Source organism: Amblyomma americanum, chromosome 9 (genome assembly GCF_052857255.1).
Source record: "Amblyomma americanum isolate KBUSLIRL-KWMA chromosome 9, ASM5285725v1, whole genome shotgun sequence".
In the NCBI taxonomy this organism is placed as follows: domain Eukaryota; kingdom Metazoa; phylum Arthropoda; class Arachnida; order Ixodida; family Ixodidae; genus Amblyomma; species Amblyomma americanum.
Window position 1 is genome coordinate 96,890,568 of NC_135505.1, and position 16,110 is coordinate 96,906,677.

The 16,110-nt window shown below is 46.0% G+C and overlaps 1 protein-coding gene across 1 annotated transcript in view; it reads right to left on the reverse strand.

Annotated features, from left to right (window-relative positions):
- LOC144103825 (endothelin-converting enzyme 1-like) overlaps positions 1–16,110 on the reverse strand; it is a 176,128-nt gene that overhangs the window by 134,251 nt on the left and 25,767 nt on the right. The window contains exons 3-5 of the mRNA XM_077636526.1: positions 3,217–3,297; positions 2,697–2,893; positions 2,100–2,258 (exon numbers count right to left, since the gene is read on the reverse strand). Of these exons, the coding sequence (XP_077492652.1) occupies positions 2,100–2,258; positions 2,697–2,893; positions 3,217–3,292 (432 nt within the window). The 5' untranslated portion in view covers positions 3,293–3,297. The remainder of the gene's footprint in view (positions 1–2,099; positions 2,259–2,696; positions 2,894–3,216; positions 3,298–16,110) is intronic.

A 16,110-nucleotide genomic window follows, 5' to 3' on the forward strand; every position in this document is an offset into this window, starting at 1 on the left:
CTCCCCTTATGTAATGCCCCATTGGGGCCTTTAAGAGAAAATAAATGATGATGATGATGATGATGATGATATGTGTATAAGGAATGTTGATAGGAAATGGGGAAAACGAAATAGAAAATTGACAAGCAAATATCTGGACAGCAGTAGTTGGGCAAATCACCATTTATCGGTTAAGAAAAAGGTTAAAGAAATAGAGAGAGCTTCTATGGAAAACAGGGATGCTGACGAAATCAGCACTGGGAACACACAGGATCTTTAAGCAGGAAATTGCGAAGGAAATATCTTTGATAATTTTACGAGAATCTCTTTGTTGTTTGAGGCCAGGACGGGAGTTTTGCGAACTAAGACATATAGAGTGAGGTACCACGAGATAGATATGTTGAGCGTTGCGTGCGGAGAGAAAGGGGAAACGGCTGAACACTTGATACTTTTCTGTAAAGGGCTTCACCCTACAGTGAAAATCAGCGGGGCTGATTTATCCAAGGCATTGGGGTTTAAGGACAGTGAAAGGAAAGTAGATTTTAAGCGGGTAGAAGTAACCAAGTAAAGGTTTTCTTATTGGTGGCTAAAATCAAGACAAGAGTAAAATTTCATAAGTCAAGGCTAGATGGCTTGAGCCACCGCCCGATTTAAAGAGTTCAGCCATATTCATCCATTCATGCATCCATCCCTCCAACCATCCATCCATTCATACGTTGTCACAAGTGACCTGTGCATTCTACTGTAGGTGAATGTAGAGAGATGGACGTCCATCTCGAACAGCATGCAAACAAAAAATTCTGTGTGAAGCTTGCAAAGACAGCCACACAGACGTATGAGCTCCTTCGTGACGCTTACGGCAACGCGACATTATCGCGGGCGCGAGTTTTTGAGTGGCACAAGAGGTTCGTTTCGGGGAGAACGTCGGTGGAAGACGACACAAGGCAGGGGCGCTCTTCAACCCCACGGAATGAAAAGAACGTGGCTCGGACCAGGGAAATCGTACAGCTGGACCGCACCATTAAAGCCCGCGTGCTATCAGATTCTCTCGACATTACTAAGACAACATGCCACCAAATCTTTCGTGAGTGCTTGGAGAAACGAAAGCTGAATGCCAGACTTGGGCCGCACTCCCTCACACAGTGCCAGAAGGACACGCAGACATCAGTGAGCGCTGATTTGCCTTCCAAGGCAGAGAACTATGCTGCATTCGTCGACAGCATCATTGCTGAAGGCGAAACATGGTGTGTTTAATACTATCCTCACACAAAGAGACAGAGCACCGAATTTCGGTCCACAAGCTCTCCGGCGTCGAGAAAGGTGCGGTGGCGGAAGACCAAAACAAAGATGGTGCCGATAGTTTTTTTTTTCAAGCCAGAGGTGTCATAAGTCACGAGTTCATCCCACAAGGGCGACAGTGAATCAGGAGTTTTATATCCGCGTGCTCCAACACAAGCGTGATGCACTTCGACGCCGTCGCTCTGACTTATGGGCATCTAGACAATGGATCCTTTTCCACGATAACGCAAGGCTGTACACTGCTCTCAGCGTGACAAAATTTCTCGCCGAGCCCAGCACTACTGTACTTCTCTCTCCGCCATACTCGCCTGACCTCTCCCCATGCGATTTTTCCTGTTTCCTCGTATGAAGAGGGCCCTAAAAGGTCGCTGGATGGGGAGCGTGGAAGCTATTCTAGACACCACGACAAAGGAGCTGACAGCCCTGTCAAAAGAAGCGTTTTCCAACAGTTTCCAAGACCTCCAGAAGCGTTTCCAGCTGTGTATATGCTGCAAGGGAGACTGCGCAGATGATTTCAATGTTAAACGCAATTTTTTAATGAACTCAGTCTCGGAACTCTACGGAAAAAGGTGTAGAATGTTCAGTGTGATGGCCGTCAGTGCATCATAAAAATCACCTTTCACAGTCGCAACTGTTTGCCTGATATTCTTTCATTGTCCTCACATTCTGTCTCATTTAGCAATTATAATCTGCATGGTACAGCAAAGTAATTTCAGCAAAGGCCAATCTTTGATACTCCCTATTCTGCAAATTATAACTAATGTCTTTTTTCCACAACAAACACTTATTAAGAACAACACAAATGAAGGGCTCCTACTTACAGCTGTCAAGTTTTTCGTGATGTCAACAATGGAGTCTGTCAAATTGCTTATCTCTTCTTGGCTGGCATCAGGGATCATGAGTTTAATTGCATCTTGAATGACGCGTTTATCATCTTTAAGTCTGCGGACACTGTATTTGTATGAATTGTCTTCATAAATCTGGAATATTCAATGTCATCTCGTAAGTGTTTTGCAATCGTATATAAAAAAGAATGTTAGAAATCAAAGCTATTAAATCAAGAATTGTAGCGTTTTCAATGTATTTATTATCATCATGATCAGCTAAGGTTAGACCAAAACGTGGGAAAAGGTTTCTTCTAATGATGTTCAATTCACTTTGTAGTGTTAGTTTACTTAGAAAGCTAGTGAGCTAACATCGTTACGCAAGTTTCAGTCGGCAAGGCAGCCAATGTGATATCCACTTTTCTCTAGTGCACTTAAAGCAGCCCATTCACTTGTAACGCTCTAATGATGTAGATAACTACCTCAGTTGCTTTGGAATATTCAGTAGATAAAAACTGAGTTTATTCCTGTATACCACCTGCAATTTTCTATGCACTTTTATAGTAGGAGTAACATAGAAATTCAGTAACTTACTATTAATATTTTCTTCTTCGAACGTGTTCTGATGGCAACGTCAAATAGTGGAAAAGGGCCAAGATGACTGAGCAGTTCCTTGATGTTTGAGCAGTTTGCATCTTCGGTCGAGTTCGGAAGAAGGGGCCATTGGGGAAATCCAGCATTTTCGAGCACTTGGGAGAATCCATCACGTTGGTTGGTCTCGTTTGGGAATGCTAAAAAGGAGCATAAATTAATAAATCAGCAATCAGTTTGTAGGAATAGGGCCACGATTTCTTATTCAGACAACATTCTGCTGGTACCTTATATTTTCGAGGATCCCATAACCAAGCATAACGTAATTGTTCATGATTGGCTCTTTTATGTCATCAGCGCACAAAAGTTTCTGCCATTAAGCACTACTGTTATGATTACAGCATAACTTAAGCAAGAAAAACAATTTCTCATAGATTACCACTGCCTCATCGCTCAGCCGCACTACGTTCACTGACCCAAGATGATGGTTATTTAAACATGCATATCTACCGTGATCACATACCGATGCAACTTTGGAAGAAGGCTCCGGCTTTGTGAATTAGAGTTTGGTTGGGGGTCACAATCGTCATATTTTCCATGATACCTGCATGGAAACAGTTCCAGTCGAGTTTTTTTAAACGGATAACCGCATTCCTTTGGAGGTTTGTTTCTTCTTTATTGTGGCATTTTTACATACAAGGTATAGCGTCCCGAAGGTGAATGTAGGAATGTAGGTAATGAGCAACACTAAGGTTAAAGGCGAATAGTTAGTTAATTTGAAATTAGGACAATTTCAAATCATGTTACTACTTTGCAGAAATGATATGTATAACTCTCTCTGACTCTATTTAAAAAACTTGCCGCAAGATAATAACGACGAAGACATTCAAAAAGCACACAATAGAACAGTTAGAAGCCAACTAGATATTTATTACATGTAGATACGAAAGGAGAGAAACAGTATCAGTATTCCGTCCCTGCATTTATATTGGAAAGAAATCTAGCATTTGGATTCTTGTTTGCGCTCTGTACACTTGCGTTAGTCACTCATGCTGCCTTTTAAAATTTACGGCCTCATATTTCATTGATTTTTTAGTTCTTTTTTCTAAAGTAAAGAACCAATTGATGTCCGGTTGTTCGCATGCATGCTTCTTCCATGTATTCGTCCTTTTACGCTCATACCACGTGTGTGATGAATTAACAGCTCAGACTACTTTCCGCAGAAAAAGCACAGTTAGAGCACAAAAAATTGAATTTCAGAATAGTATGACATTTTCCACCAGTTCATTAAAACTTGTGGCGGCAATGCGAAAGAAGACCTCCTTTGCACTGCTTGCATATGAATGGCCATGTAGGCTAACCTCAATCTCCCACGTGAGCGAACCGTCTTACCGTCACTGCAGTCAACAGGAAAGATGCCCGGTTTTTGCAATTCCCGTATTTTTTCTCGCGTTCCTGCGTTCGTTATAAAGGAGTCGCTTTAAGAAAACCTTCGCTTTGCCATTTTACCGCTCTAAATAATTTATTCAGGACAATTCTGGTACTAAGTCGTTCTTTCAATTTCACAAATAACACATGGGTGAGTTTGTATTTCTTATCTAATAGATCGGAATGCGGCCGCCGTGGACGGATTTTTGCTCAGCAACGAAGGCAACTGCAGGTCAATAAGAAGTACTGGGTTTATTACAGTCTTATACGCATACTGGAGAAACGATCGCTGTTTAGCGCAGCACCTTTGTGTCAAGAAAAAGGGTATGCACCTCCATGCAGGCTATGATAGCTAGCACTGCATTTGTTGATGATCCAAAATCTCATCTCCAAGGCACAGACATGAAATTCAGTGCCACCAGCTGTGATCTTGCTGAAGAGAAAAACATTGATCTAACACTAAATACGCCGCACAGCGACTATAGTCCTGTATAGCGAAAGTATTAGAATCCCGATTATGAAGAGTTTCAGTTAGGGGGACCCGACGTCGTCGTACTATTCACAGTGTGTTTAAAGGAGGTATTGAGAGATCTGCATCGAAAGAGTTGGATTTGAGAGCTAACAGAGGATGCATTAGTCATTTCTTGTTACGTAACTCACGGACAACTGCAAGCCAGAATCAACGTCTTTTACAGGCAAGGCAGAACTGTGGGTTTAAATATATTATTCAGCATAGCTTTGTAATGTATACTCGTTAAGATGAAAAGCCGGAATCAGGCTGTTTTACCACTTTATTTTTGGTGAGAGATGCTCTAACACTGATCGGGATTGTTCAAGGCTGTTGTAGGCTATTACCACGGCTTATCTCGATAGGTCTCCGTCAACTACAAACAGAGTGGTGCCGAGAAAGCCCGTGAAAGTTTTTTTGACGAACGTAGAGCGCGTTCTCTATTGTTCAGTTGCTTGTGGTCGGCGGTCAGCAAAACAAAGAACTTCTGCTGGACTGTTGTCATTAGTGTTGTATATGTGGTTTCGGTTCCGGTTTGGGGATCACCTGCCGCCAGAGGCACCAGTGTCGCTATGTGTATATATATGACTGTATGTGGCAATAAACGGGGATGTTTGATTGCTAGCAGTTCGTGTACTTGGGCGGCACCCGTCGCTACAACATTGGCGACGAGGTTGGGATCCGAACCCACGCGGGCACAGCTACAACAATTAGTACGATACATCTGCTGGAGGTGCTGCATCGTCAACCTATCATGCTTAAGAAGATGAAGTCTGACCCTCAGTGCTCGTCTCTCACCTTCTCTCACGTGGATGAACGATTGGATCAGTTTGATCGGATAACAGCGATCAACAGGTGTGATGATCATACCAAACTTCGGTAAGGCTGCTTTGCTTGGCATGGCGCAGCATGACGATTGTTCGAAAATAATGAAAATTATCAAAATAAAAATAAGAATAAAAGAAAGAATTCTTGAAGACGTTTGATGACATCCTCCCTAATGGAAGGCCCGAATAGATGCTCCAGACGCGAATTGAAATCTCCAATCAATGCCTTCCTGCATACATTGAGGACATGAAACGCCTTTTACGGCCAGCCAACCTTGAGAGGACTGAAGGAGAGGAGAACATCTTTTTGATACGCGGCGTAAAGAATCAGCGGCTAACAGGCCTTATACGGAATGCTCCGGAAATCGCTCTTGAATTAGTGCATCACGCTTCTGCCATCGAGAACACTATCGACGCACGGATCAGCCAGTAAGTTCTACCAGCTGGCCACTCAACCGAAACATGTGAGACTGTGTGAGACTGGTATCAGCTGCGTCGCGTGCTATGGTCATCTTCTCATCAGCCTAAAGAAGCAAACTTTACAAACATCGTCCGTCAAGAAGCCATAACTTAAGGCAGTGCCGCGCCAATCCTATGCCCCGTCCAGACCTCCCAAACTGTACTCGACGCGAGCCAGGTGTTCTAAACGGCGCCCCTTAGCAGTCACCCGCTCATCCCAACGGCGCCGCTCCAGCCTCCGAAATTGCGAGTCTTGGCGTATCCGTAACAACCTCCCGCTCGGCTTTCATTGTAGTGAGGCCGGCCATAGACTTCGATATTGTATATTCAAGCGCATGGGCTTCCGCGGCTTCTCCTACGACGCAACGCGGACGCGACCCGTAACAGACCAAGGAGGTCGAATAATACTTGCGCCACGCGCCGCACTCGCGAACCATCAGTCGAGGTTACCGTCATCCTCCAGCTTCATTTCGCCAAGCCGCAGTTATGTGATGGCTACTCGAGGAAGATCCACCAGCCCCCGTAGGGGAACCTAAAAAGAGCAACGTTTCGAGATAAGGTTACCTTATGGCAAAACACTGAACATCCTCCAATGATAAATAAGTGCTGCCTCGCTGCATCCATAACAAGCATCACTCAATCTAAGTGACGCAATATTGCGATCATCACGCTTCCGAACTAAATGACAGCGACTAGCCGCAGTCGCAGTATCCGACGAGGCGGTGACCCGACTCCATGAACAACCTATATTCCAAGGACACGAAGCGCACACTTCGAAATCACTGTAGATGGCCACACGGTTAGCGCCTTCATTGGCAGAGGTAGACTACTCAATCATCAATGAACAGTTCTCGACTCAGCTGAAGAACGCTGTGACCTCATGGGGCGCCCCATAAATCAGTATCGCGGGGGGCGGCCACATTGTTGCGCCAGCGCGATGAAGAACAGTAAAGCTCATGGTAAGCAGAAATACTTATCCTGCTAGAATCTTACTACTGCCGCAGTGTTCCGCGGACGTAATATTGGGCATGAGCATCCTAACTGAACACCAAGCCCTCATTTATCTTTATTCAAGTTCACCACGCTTTCGAAGGACGAAGCGATAAGTTCGAAGAAAGCACAAGATAGTCATGTTTCCCTGAATACCCTAAGAACAAAGTGAGAATCCGATTTATTTCAAATGTCACTGTCCCGTAGGACTTACCAAATATCAAGAAATTATTATTTAGAGCGCTAAATATGCCACACTGCATAAAACGTGATGCCATTAATGAAAGTTATGACGTTAATAGGTTAGAAAAAGGCGTGGAGTCCAGTAAGGTGTAAAAAGTTACATAATCCTCGGGCATAAATGTTATTCGTTATCCACAAGTTGAAATCGGAGTCATTGTTTGAGGACAAGGCTGCCTCTTGCAGAACGCGAGCGTGCACCAGCGAAGTTCCTGGGCAAGTCCACAATAGGTGGCGAACAGTGGTGTCAGAAACGGGTGTGTCGCAGTGAGGGCATTTTTCTGGCGCAGGAATCTTCTCACTTTGCCACTGGTGGCGAACTGCAGGCGTAATGGACACTCTGACATGCAGCCGCCTCAGAGAGACCTCCTCTATCCGTGAAAGGTTGGGAGGAAGGGGGTGGGTACACGGGGGAATAAGAGCACGTGTACGCCGCCTGAGGGAGGCTGAAGATGTTAAATGTGTCAGAAGTGGATCTGGTGGCAAAGAGGCAAGAGGTGTTTGCGGTACGTCCTCTAAACGAGATGACATGTCAGATGCGATGCTATCGACATCTGTGCGTGCTTGAAGCCAGTGTATGAGTATAGGGACCGGGTAAGATTTGCAGGCAGCATGTATGTCCTGGGAAACTTGAGAGCTTCTTGGGAGCTTGAGAGCTTCTTGGGAATGAGTGAATTGGTGTACCTGGTTATAAGGAGGGTCGTCAGGTAAAGCTGCTATGGCATTTAAAATCGCTTGGAGCTCCAAGAGAAGAGGTGATGAATTTTCAGTACAGTAGGTCTGGCGGCTATAGAGTTGAGGGTGTGTCGGGCTTATAAAAGCAGCTGATCGCCCCGTTGAGGTTATGGCGACATCTGTGTAAAGGATGCATTCATCATGTTGGGTAGAAAAAGTTGATGGTAATGACGGAGAGGAGAACTCCGAATTCTTATGACAAGTTGGCTTGTTTGATGTAATGTGACAGTAGTCCCATGGAGGTGGTTGAGGCTCGAACATTGGACGAAGAGAAACTTTTCGTGCTCTGTTGGTTTGTCGCTGGGTAATTAAATCTTCCAGTGTGTTGAGCTGCGCATACTCCTGCAGCAGACAAATAGTAGTTGCTCGAGGTAGGCGAGTAATGACTCGCATGACTTCGTGGTTGAGAGCTTCGAGTGTAGACCACTGTCATTTCGTAAGTTGGTGAAACTGAGCCTGGTATAGGAGCCGAGGTCGAAAGACAGCACGAACAAGTCGGCGAGCTGTATCGCAGCGGGCACCTTCAGAGCGATTGGCTATTCTGTGGATGAGGCCAAGTATGTTTATAGCACTCTTGCGCATAGCTTAATACCAAGCCGTGCCATTGCCTGAAGAATGAACATGCAGGCCCAATACATTGGTATGTTCCACTGCAGGAAGAGGTGCGTTGTCAATAGTGAGCACGAACGGAGTGGCTTTGAAAATACGACGGCCAGCTTTATTGCCCACATGAACGCCAGAAGGCCAGTGTTGGCAAGAAAGTTGTGTAGAAGATTGAGGGCATTTTGCAGAGTCTTGCTGCACCTCAGCTGAGCGATTTGTGGACCAGAGAGTGATATAGTCTGCATATGCCAGAACTTGAACATTAGGAAGGGTGGAAAGACTGTGCATCAGAGGAATTAATTCGATGTTAAATAGAGCTGGGGCTAAAACTGAGGCCTGCGGCACTGCGCAATTAGAAATGAAGTGGCCTGTAGGTTTACCATTAACACGGATAGCATATGTACTTTGTGAGAGAAAAGCATGAATTTCTCGACGTTTCTGCAAGGGCATGCCAAGTGACGACAGTGTTAAGAATGGCTTCGTGAAAAATGTTGTCGTAGGCCATCGTGATATCTGTTGCCAGGACTGTGCGAACGAGACGGCTGTAAGGTGAACGACGTATCACGTTGTTTGCAAAGTGGTCAAAACCATCTTCAGCTCCGTATCCTGGTCGGAAACCAATTTCGGAAAACGAATATTTCTGATGATGGTCGAGCCACCAGGAGAGTCGAGTGGCAAGCAGTTTTTCATACAACTTGCAAATAGTTGGGGTAAGAGAAATCGGCCGTAGGGCTCCAACAGTTGTGGGTGATTTTCCAGGCTTTGGTATTGGAACTACCACTGAATGTTTCCAATCTGGTGGCATCTCACTGGTTGTCCAGATTTCGTTAAAAATTCTGAGAAGTGAAGTCAATGCTTCACCGTCCATATTCTGAATAGGGCATAAGGTACACCGTCATGACCAGGTGCAGTGTTAGGGCGGATGTAACCAATTGCTGCTATAAGCTCAGCCATAGTGAACGCGCATGTTATCCTCTGGCTCATGTTCGCAACTGACCGGAACAGGTGCAGGTGAACAGTCATAATTCGGAAAAAAACTGAAGTGCAGCTTGCGAAGCAAATTCATCTGGAGAAAGGAAGGGCAAGACGAATACTCTCGGCATAGTCTGACGGATGGCTTGCGTTCCATGGAATGAAATACACGCCACAAGTGGCGATTGCCGACAGGAGTACTGAGTTGAGAACAGCACTCTGTCCCGTGCTTGTGCCGAAGGCTTTAGAATACCGACGGGCTTTAGCGGTGACTCTATGAAGTTCCGTTCGTGCATTCTGGTCTGAAGGATGCTGATTGATGTACACGCACAGCTGTTTGCGCCTTGCCCAGAGGTTAAGGAGGTGAAAGTCAGGATTTGGTTGGTCTTCGTTGACTGTGGAAGAAACTGTGTTCTGACTTACGACAAGCATAAATGTAAGCATAATCTGTGTATATGCGAGTCAAAAAAGAAAAATCCCCATGAACTCTCTTATACAATTAATGGGACACAACTTTCCTCAGTATCAGAATACAAATATCTCGGCGTTTTCATACCCTCCAACCTAAGCTGGAGACGACATGTCGACTATGTAACAGGAAAGGCGTGTCGCGTTCTTGGTTTTTTAAGGCGTAACATCAAGCAATTCCCTTTAGAAACAAAAGAGTTACTTTTTATGACAAACGTTCGCTCGGTTCTCGAATATGCCTGCACAGTATGGGACCCTTGGCATAAAACGGATATAGATAACTTGAGAGGGTACAAAACTTGGGTATCCGATATGTCTTTAACAACTATACCAGGAGCTTAAGCGTTTCACGTGCAAAAAACTCGCTGGGATGGAAGACGCTTGAAAAACGTAGATATTGTTTGAGGTTAAAACTTTTTCATAGTATTTACTATTCCAATACTGGCATAAACCGTGACCTGTACATCCACTCACCAAACTATATTTCGCTACGTCGTGACCATCGATTAAAAGTTAAGGAAATTAACTGTAAATCAGAGATGTACAAATGCTTTTTTCTCTAGGTTTATATGAGATTGGAACCGGCTCTCTGAAGAGGTGGTATTAATTACGTCAGGTGATTTATTCTCTTCATCTCTGTGAATGCTGTTTTTAGGCTGTATTACTGTTGCATCATGGTTGCATTGTATGTGCTGCACTTTGTTACCTTTCTTTTCGTTTGTATGATGTGTTATTCCCCCCCACTGTAATGCCACTTGTGGCGCTGTGGGTATTATAATAAACAAAGTGCTGAAGCAGGCGTTATTGAGGCGAGGCGACCATCCATGCGAAGACTGTCCCAAGAAGTTACATGGACCTTCCGGCAAATTTTACGCAATGTACTTGAAGCAAAGTCAATAAGGATGGGGAGTGATCACTGCCCCAGGTGTATGCGTCACAAGACCAGTGAGAATTGCCGGGACCCAGCCACCATGTAAGGTCCGGAGTTGATGGAGGAGCACGCGAGCGGGTATAATTAGAGGTGTTGTTCAGAAGTGTAAACGACTGGTCAAAAAACGTGTCGTAAATCTGATCTCCACGTTTAGAGTTATGGATGTAACCCCAGGTTGTATGTGGCCCATTAAAATCTCCTCCAACTAGTATGGGTACACCTGGGTAAGAGGAGCGCAGATGTGTTAAAGGGCATTTAGAGGAGAAGTCAGAGGACATCATCCTAGGTAATAGTTTTCTGCTAGACCACGGTATTGGCGCCACATGAGGCATCGTTCGGTGCGGAAAGTAAGGGCTAGGTGCTGATTACCATCTTCCGAAGAGATAATTGAGCGCTAATTAAATGCACTGTAAAATAGGCCTGCGCCTACAGAGCCTTTAGAGGTTGGCATTCAAGGAAGAAGACATTGACGACCGGTGGAATGCTCGAACAGCCATGTGTGCGCTTGAAAGCAATACTGATCGCAGCGCGTTCTGCCAAAAGACTGCAACGCAGCGCCCCGTACGACAATCTGTCCCTCAAGTGGAGGAGGTGCAGGGTGTTGATTCCCGTACATCTGACACGATGCCCCAAAAATTTGCTCAATGATAGAGGTCGCGCTTTCCTCACCGACATTGTAAAGGCTGCACTTCAGAATTACAACGTCCTTTACCGCACCACCTTCGTGCACCATCCGCAGACAAATGGCATGGTTGAGCGCTTTAATCGCATCCTCGGCGATATTATGGCCGCGTATGTTTCTTCCGGTCACTGTAACTGGCACCACGGTCTATCATTTCTCACATGTGCTAAAATTGCTACTCTAGTCACCAGTGAATTCTCTCCATACTTTCTCCTGTTAGGCCTTGAGCGTTCTTTTACATCGGATACAGTTCTGTTATACCCGCCTGATGCTTCGAATATAAAACTATTTCTCAAGGCGCAACATATTCATGAAAACTACCGCCAGTTCACCCGCTCCTTCAATTCTCACGCCAAGCGTCGGCAGAAAAACAGCCGTGATTAGTCTGCTCTTTCTTCCAGCATACCTTTTAGACTCTTTTGTCTTTCCGTTCCGGCTTTTCCTCCAAACCTCACAGCAAGTTAATGGCCTCTTTCGTATTTTGAAACAAATATCACTGATGAATTACCTTGTCAAAAATCCTTACGCCTCGCACTGATAACCTTCCCTGAGGCCGCGAAATTGACTAAACGGACCGCCTCAAAGCATGCTTCGATCCCGCTATCATCACATACCTATAGTTTGCCAGGATAGCGCCTTTTCGCTCGGAGGTAGTTGTAAAACAGACCTGCGGCTCTAGAACCTCCGGCTGGCGCTCAGGAAAGACCGGATGAACCGCACAATACTCGCGTGTGTTCTTCGGGGCACTGCTGCTCGTCGGCCGTTCTGTCAAAAGATTACGACGCATCGCCCCGTCAGATGGCCTTTGCTTCAAAACAACTATCTCGTTCCTGTATAAAATTCCCAACGTGAGCAATACGTTCCTTGTCAGGCCCGTCATCAGCAACCAGAGTAGCCAAATCATCAGTGTTGCCTCAGTCTTGTATATTGACCGACCCAGCGTTACCCAGGCTCAGGGAGGAGATCGATTGAAGAGCCTCTTAGAGCGTTATAGATGCTCCTTTCTGTCGTCGTCTAAGCTCCGGCAGTCATCAGTCACGAAGCATCGGAAGTGAACCAAAAGCCCTGCAAGTCAAAGTTCCTACCAAGCGTCAGTTCTAGAGCTCGAAGCTATTAGGAATGAAGTAAAATAAATGCAGCGGGACGTTCTCATTCATCTGTTAATGACCCCATGGGCGTCACCTGGTATTCTGGTGGAGAATAAAAATGCTACCTTTCTATTCATTGTGGATTACCGCCGCCTGAACAGTAACTAAGAACGATGTTAACGTCCTCCACACGCATCGACGACAACCTGACCAACTCTGCAGCGAGAAGTAATTATCATCGATGGATCGCAAGAGTGTCTACTGAGAGATCGATGTCGACGAAAGAGATCGAGAGATCTCCTACATCGCACCAGACGGTTCTTTGAGTTCAAGATGATGCCATTTGAACTTTTCTATCAGCCTGCAGCTTCTCAGCGGGTCGTGGACAAGGTGTTAGCAGTATTAAACTGACAAACCTGCCCGACAAACCACAAATTGCCCTTCGCATGAAGCTTCGCCGACCACTTCAATGGAGTAAGAGAGTACTCAGCTTAATGAAATATTCTGGACGTGCCGTCAACGCAAAAAACGCTACCTCCTCTGCAAGGAGCCACTGTTTCTCGGCTACGTTGTTAGGAATGATGCAGTGCTCCAAATTTCGCAGAAAACACCCGCTATCCAGCCATTCTTGTACCTAGATGACAAGAAAGCCGTCCGAAGGTTTTCGGGACTGCGTCTGTTTCCGACGGTTTCGTGAAAAACTTTTCAGGCGCTTCCGAACTTCGAAACATCAGACAAAAGCAGACGTTCTGTCCATATGAGAACCAACGGAGTTTGAAGCCTTCAAGCATCTGCAACGATGCTTGCAAGCACTGCCACTCTTCGTACACTTCGACGATAAAGCCGAAAGCGAGGTCTACACAGATGCATGTAGCTTGGGCTTGGGAGCTGTGCTCCGCAAAAAGATGAACAAAACCAAGTGCGCCATCACAAATGCGAGCCGGTCCCTGTCAGAAGCACGTGCTAATTATTCAATTACAAAAGAAACGTGTCTCACAATTGCGTTGTTCGTTATAAAATTCTTCCCGTACGTCTATGGAAGGACAGTGAAGGTAATCGGCGACAATAACGAGGTTTGCTGGCTTTCTAACCTGAAAGACCCCTCAGGTCACCTTATCCCCAGTAGCTTTGTGACTTAGAGAGCTTGAGGAAAGAGTCGTTTACAAGCCTTCAAGCAAGCAATCAGACGGCAACTGCCTATCACAAGCACCTGTCAGTGCAGCCCACTGAGAGACGATAATACGCGTTCCTTGAACTTATCAGCAATAGCACTTTGGCGCAGAACCTGCGCTCGGACCCCAAACACTAAAGCCTAATCACCTACCTAGAAGGCAAGGCGTCTTCACTCCCAGCCTCGTTCAACCGCGGATTATACTCATTAAGCGTACAGAACGATGTCTTGTGAAGAAATGCACACCGAACAAGAGCGCTTACATTCTACTTGTACCTGCAAGCCTTCGGGAAGAACTTCTATAGGGTCCACACAATCAGCCGACAGCTTGACACCTCGGCATTTCTACCACCCTCCACCGAATTCAAGACAAATATTATTGGCCCCGTTCATTTAATGATGTCGCACATTATGTGAAAACCTGCCGAGCTTGCCAGTACCAAAATACGCCACCGACGCAAGCAGCACGGGCACTGAACCTTTTTACACCACAGCCATGGGCTTACCAGAGATTGAAATGGACTTCTTTGGCTCTTTCCTGATGTTGTTATTTAGAAACAAGTAGATCACCGTGGCGACAAACTACAAGACCCGCTGAACCATAGTAACAGGCCTGCCTAAAGGCGCATCGGGGGAAGTCAGAAACCTTTTGAGGTGAATAATCTGCTGCGATACGAGGCCCCCGAAGTGCTCATCACAGGCGGAACATCACTCACGGTGAAGCACACCTAAGCCATCCGGCGCTTTAGGCACAAGAGAAACTGCCGGACAGCCATATATCTTTCGCAGACATGCGGCCTCATGAAGAGCAAGAATAAGAGCACGACAGAGATGCTTGCCATGTAAGTCGACGCCGAACACAGGACCTTGGACGTCAGTCTACCTTACTTCGTTTTCCCCTTCGTTTGCTTTTAGTTTCCACATCCGAAATGACGTCTTTAGGTTTCGTTTTATGGTTTTGTGGGGGTTTAACGTCCCAAAGTGACTCAGGCTATGAGGGACGCCGTAGTGAAGGTCTCCGGCAATTTCGACCACCTGGGGTTCTTTAACGTGCACTGACATCGCAAAGTTGCCCCGCCGCGGTGGCTCAGTGGTTAGGGCGCTCGACTACTGATCCGGAGTTCCCGGGTTCGAACCCGACCGCAGCGGCTGCGTTTTTATGGAGGAAAAACGCTAAGGCGCTCGTGTGCTGTGCGATGTCAGTGCACGTTAACGATCGCCAGGTGGTCAAAATAATTCCGGAGCCCTCCACTACGGCGCCCCTTTCTTCCTTTCTTCTTTCACTCCTTCCTTTATCCCATCCCTTACGGCGCGGTTCAGGTGTCCAACGATATATATGAGACAGATACTGTGCCATTTCATTTCCCCAAAAAACCAATTTAAAAAAAATTTAAAAAATCGCACAGTGCACGGGCCTATAGAATTTCGCCTCCATCGAAATTCGACCGCCGCGGTCTAGATCGAACCCGCGTCTTTTGGGCCAGCAGCCGAGCGCCGTAACCACTCAGCCACCGCGGCGGCTAAATGACGTCTCTAGACTCGTTCGCGGCATAGAGGCAACGAACACTCTCGACGACATGCTGACGAACATGAGTGACGAGGACAACCTCGACGTCGCCGCCTGTCATCAGCGTGCATAAAAAGCCATACAGCTGTCATAGCTCAGTACAGAACACCAGGAGCGTACCGACGCTGGTTGCTACAATATACGCTGACGCCACATGAAATACAAGCCGGGTGACCGTGCGAGAACATGGACGCCCATTCGCCACTGCGGAATAAGAGAAAAACGTTTGCTCGGCTGCTTCGGCCCATGCCAGATTTTTCGTTAAATAGAAGAGGATGAATACGTTCGTTTCCGACAGAGTTAGAGCATGCCAACAGCGTCGGGCACAACAAGAAGTTCTACATGTGCGCTTAAACCCTTAGTCTCATTTCTAATGAACACTTTCTGTGTTTTCGGGTGCTAGTTTTATGCACACTCAGTGGTCATTATATCGACCTCCTTACTATTCCTTGTTTAGCATCAGCTTGATTCTTCTTAAAAAGGGGTGGGGGGGAGGGTAATGCTGAACAGCTTAACTTTGCATTGCTTATTGGTTCATACAAAAGTCGCTGGTACGTGGATTTCTCACAATGTTTATAGGGACAAAGGCTACCAAATTTATCGGGAAAGTTAGTGCCGCGCGCAATTCTTTCTACGTTGTTCGAGATCGCTGTACTAGTTTACCGTGCATTATATTGAAAGTTCTTCGTCAATTTAAACTTAGCGAGGCCAAGAACGGCGGTAATTTTCTTCTCGATGACCACCGAAC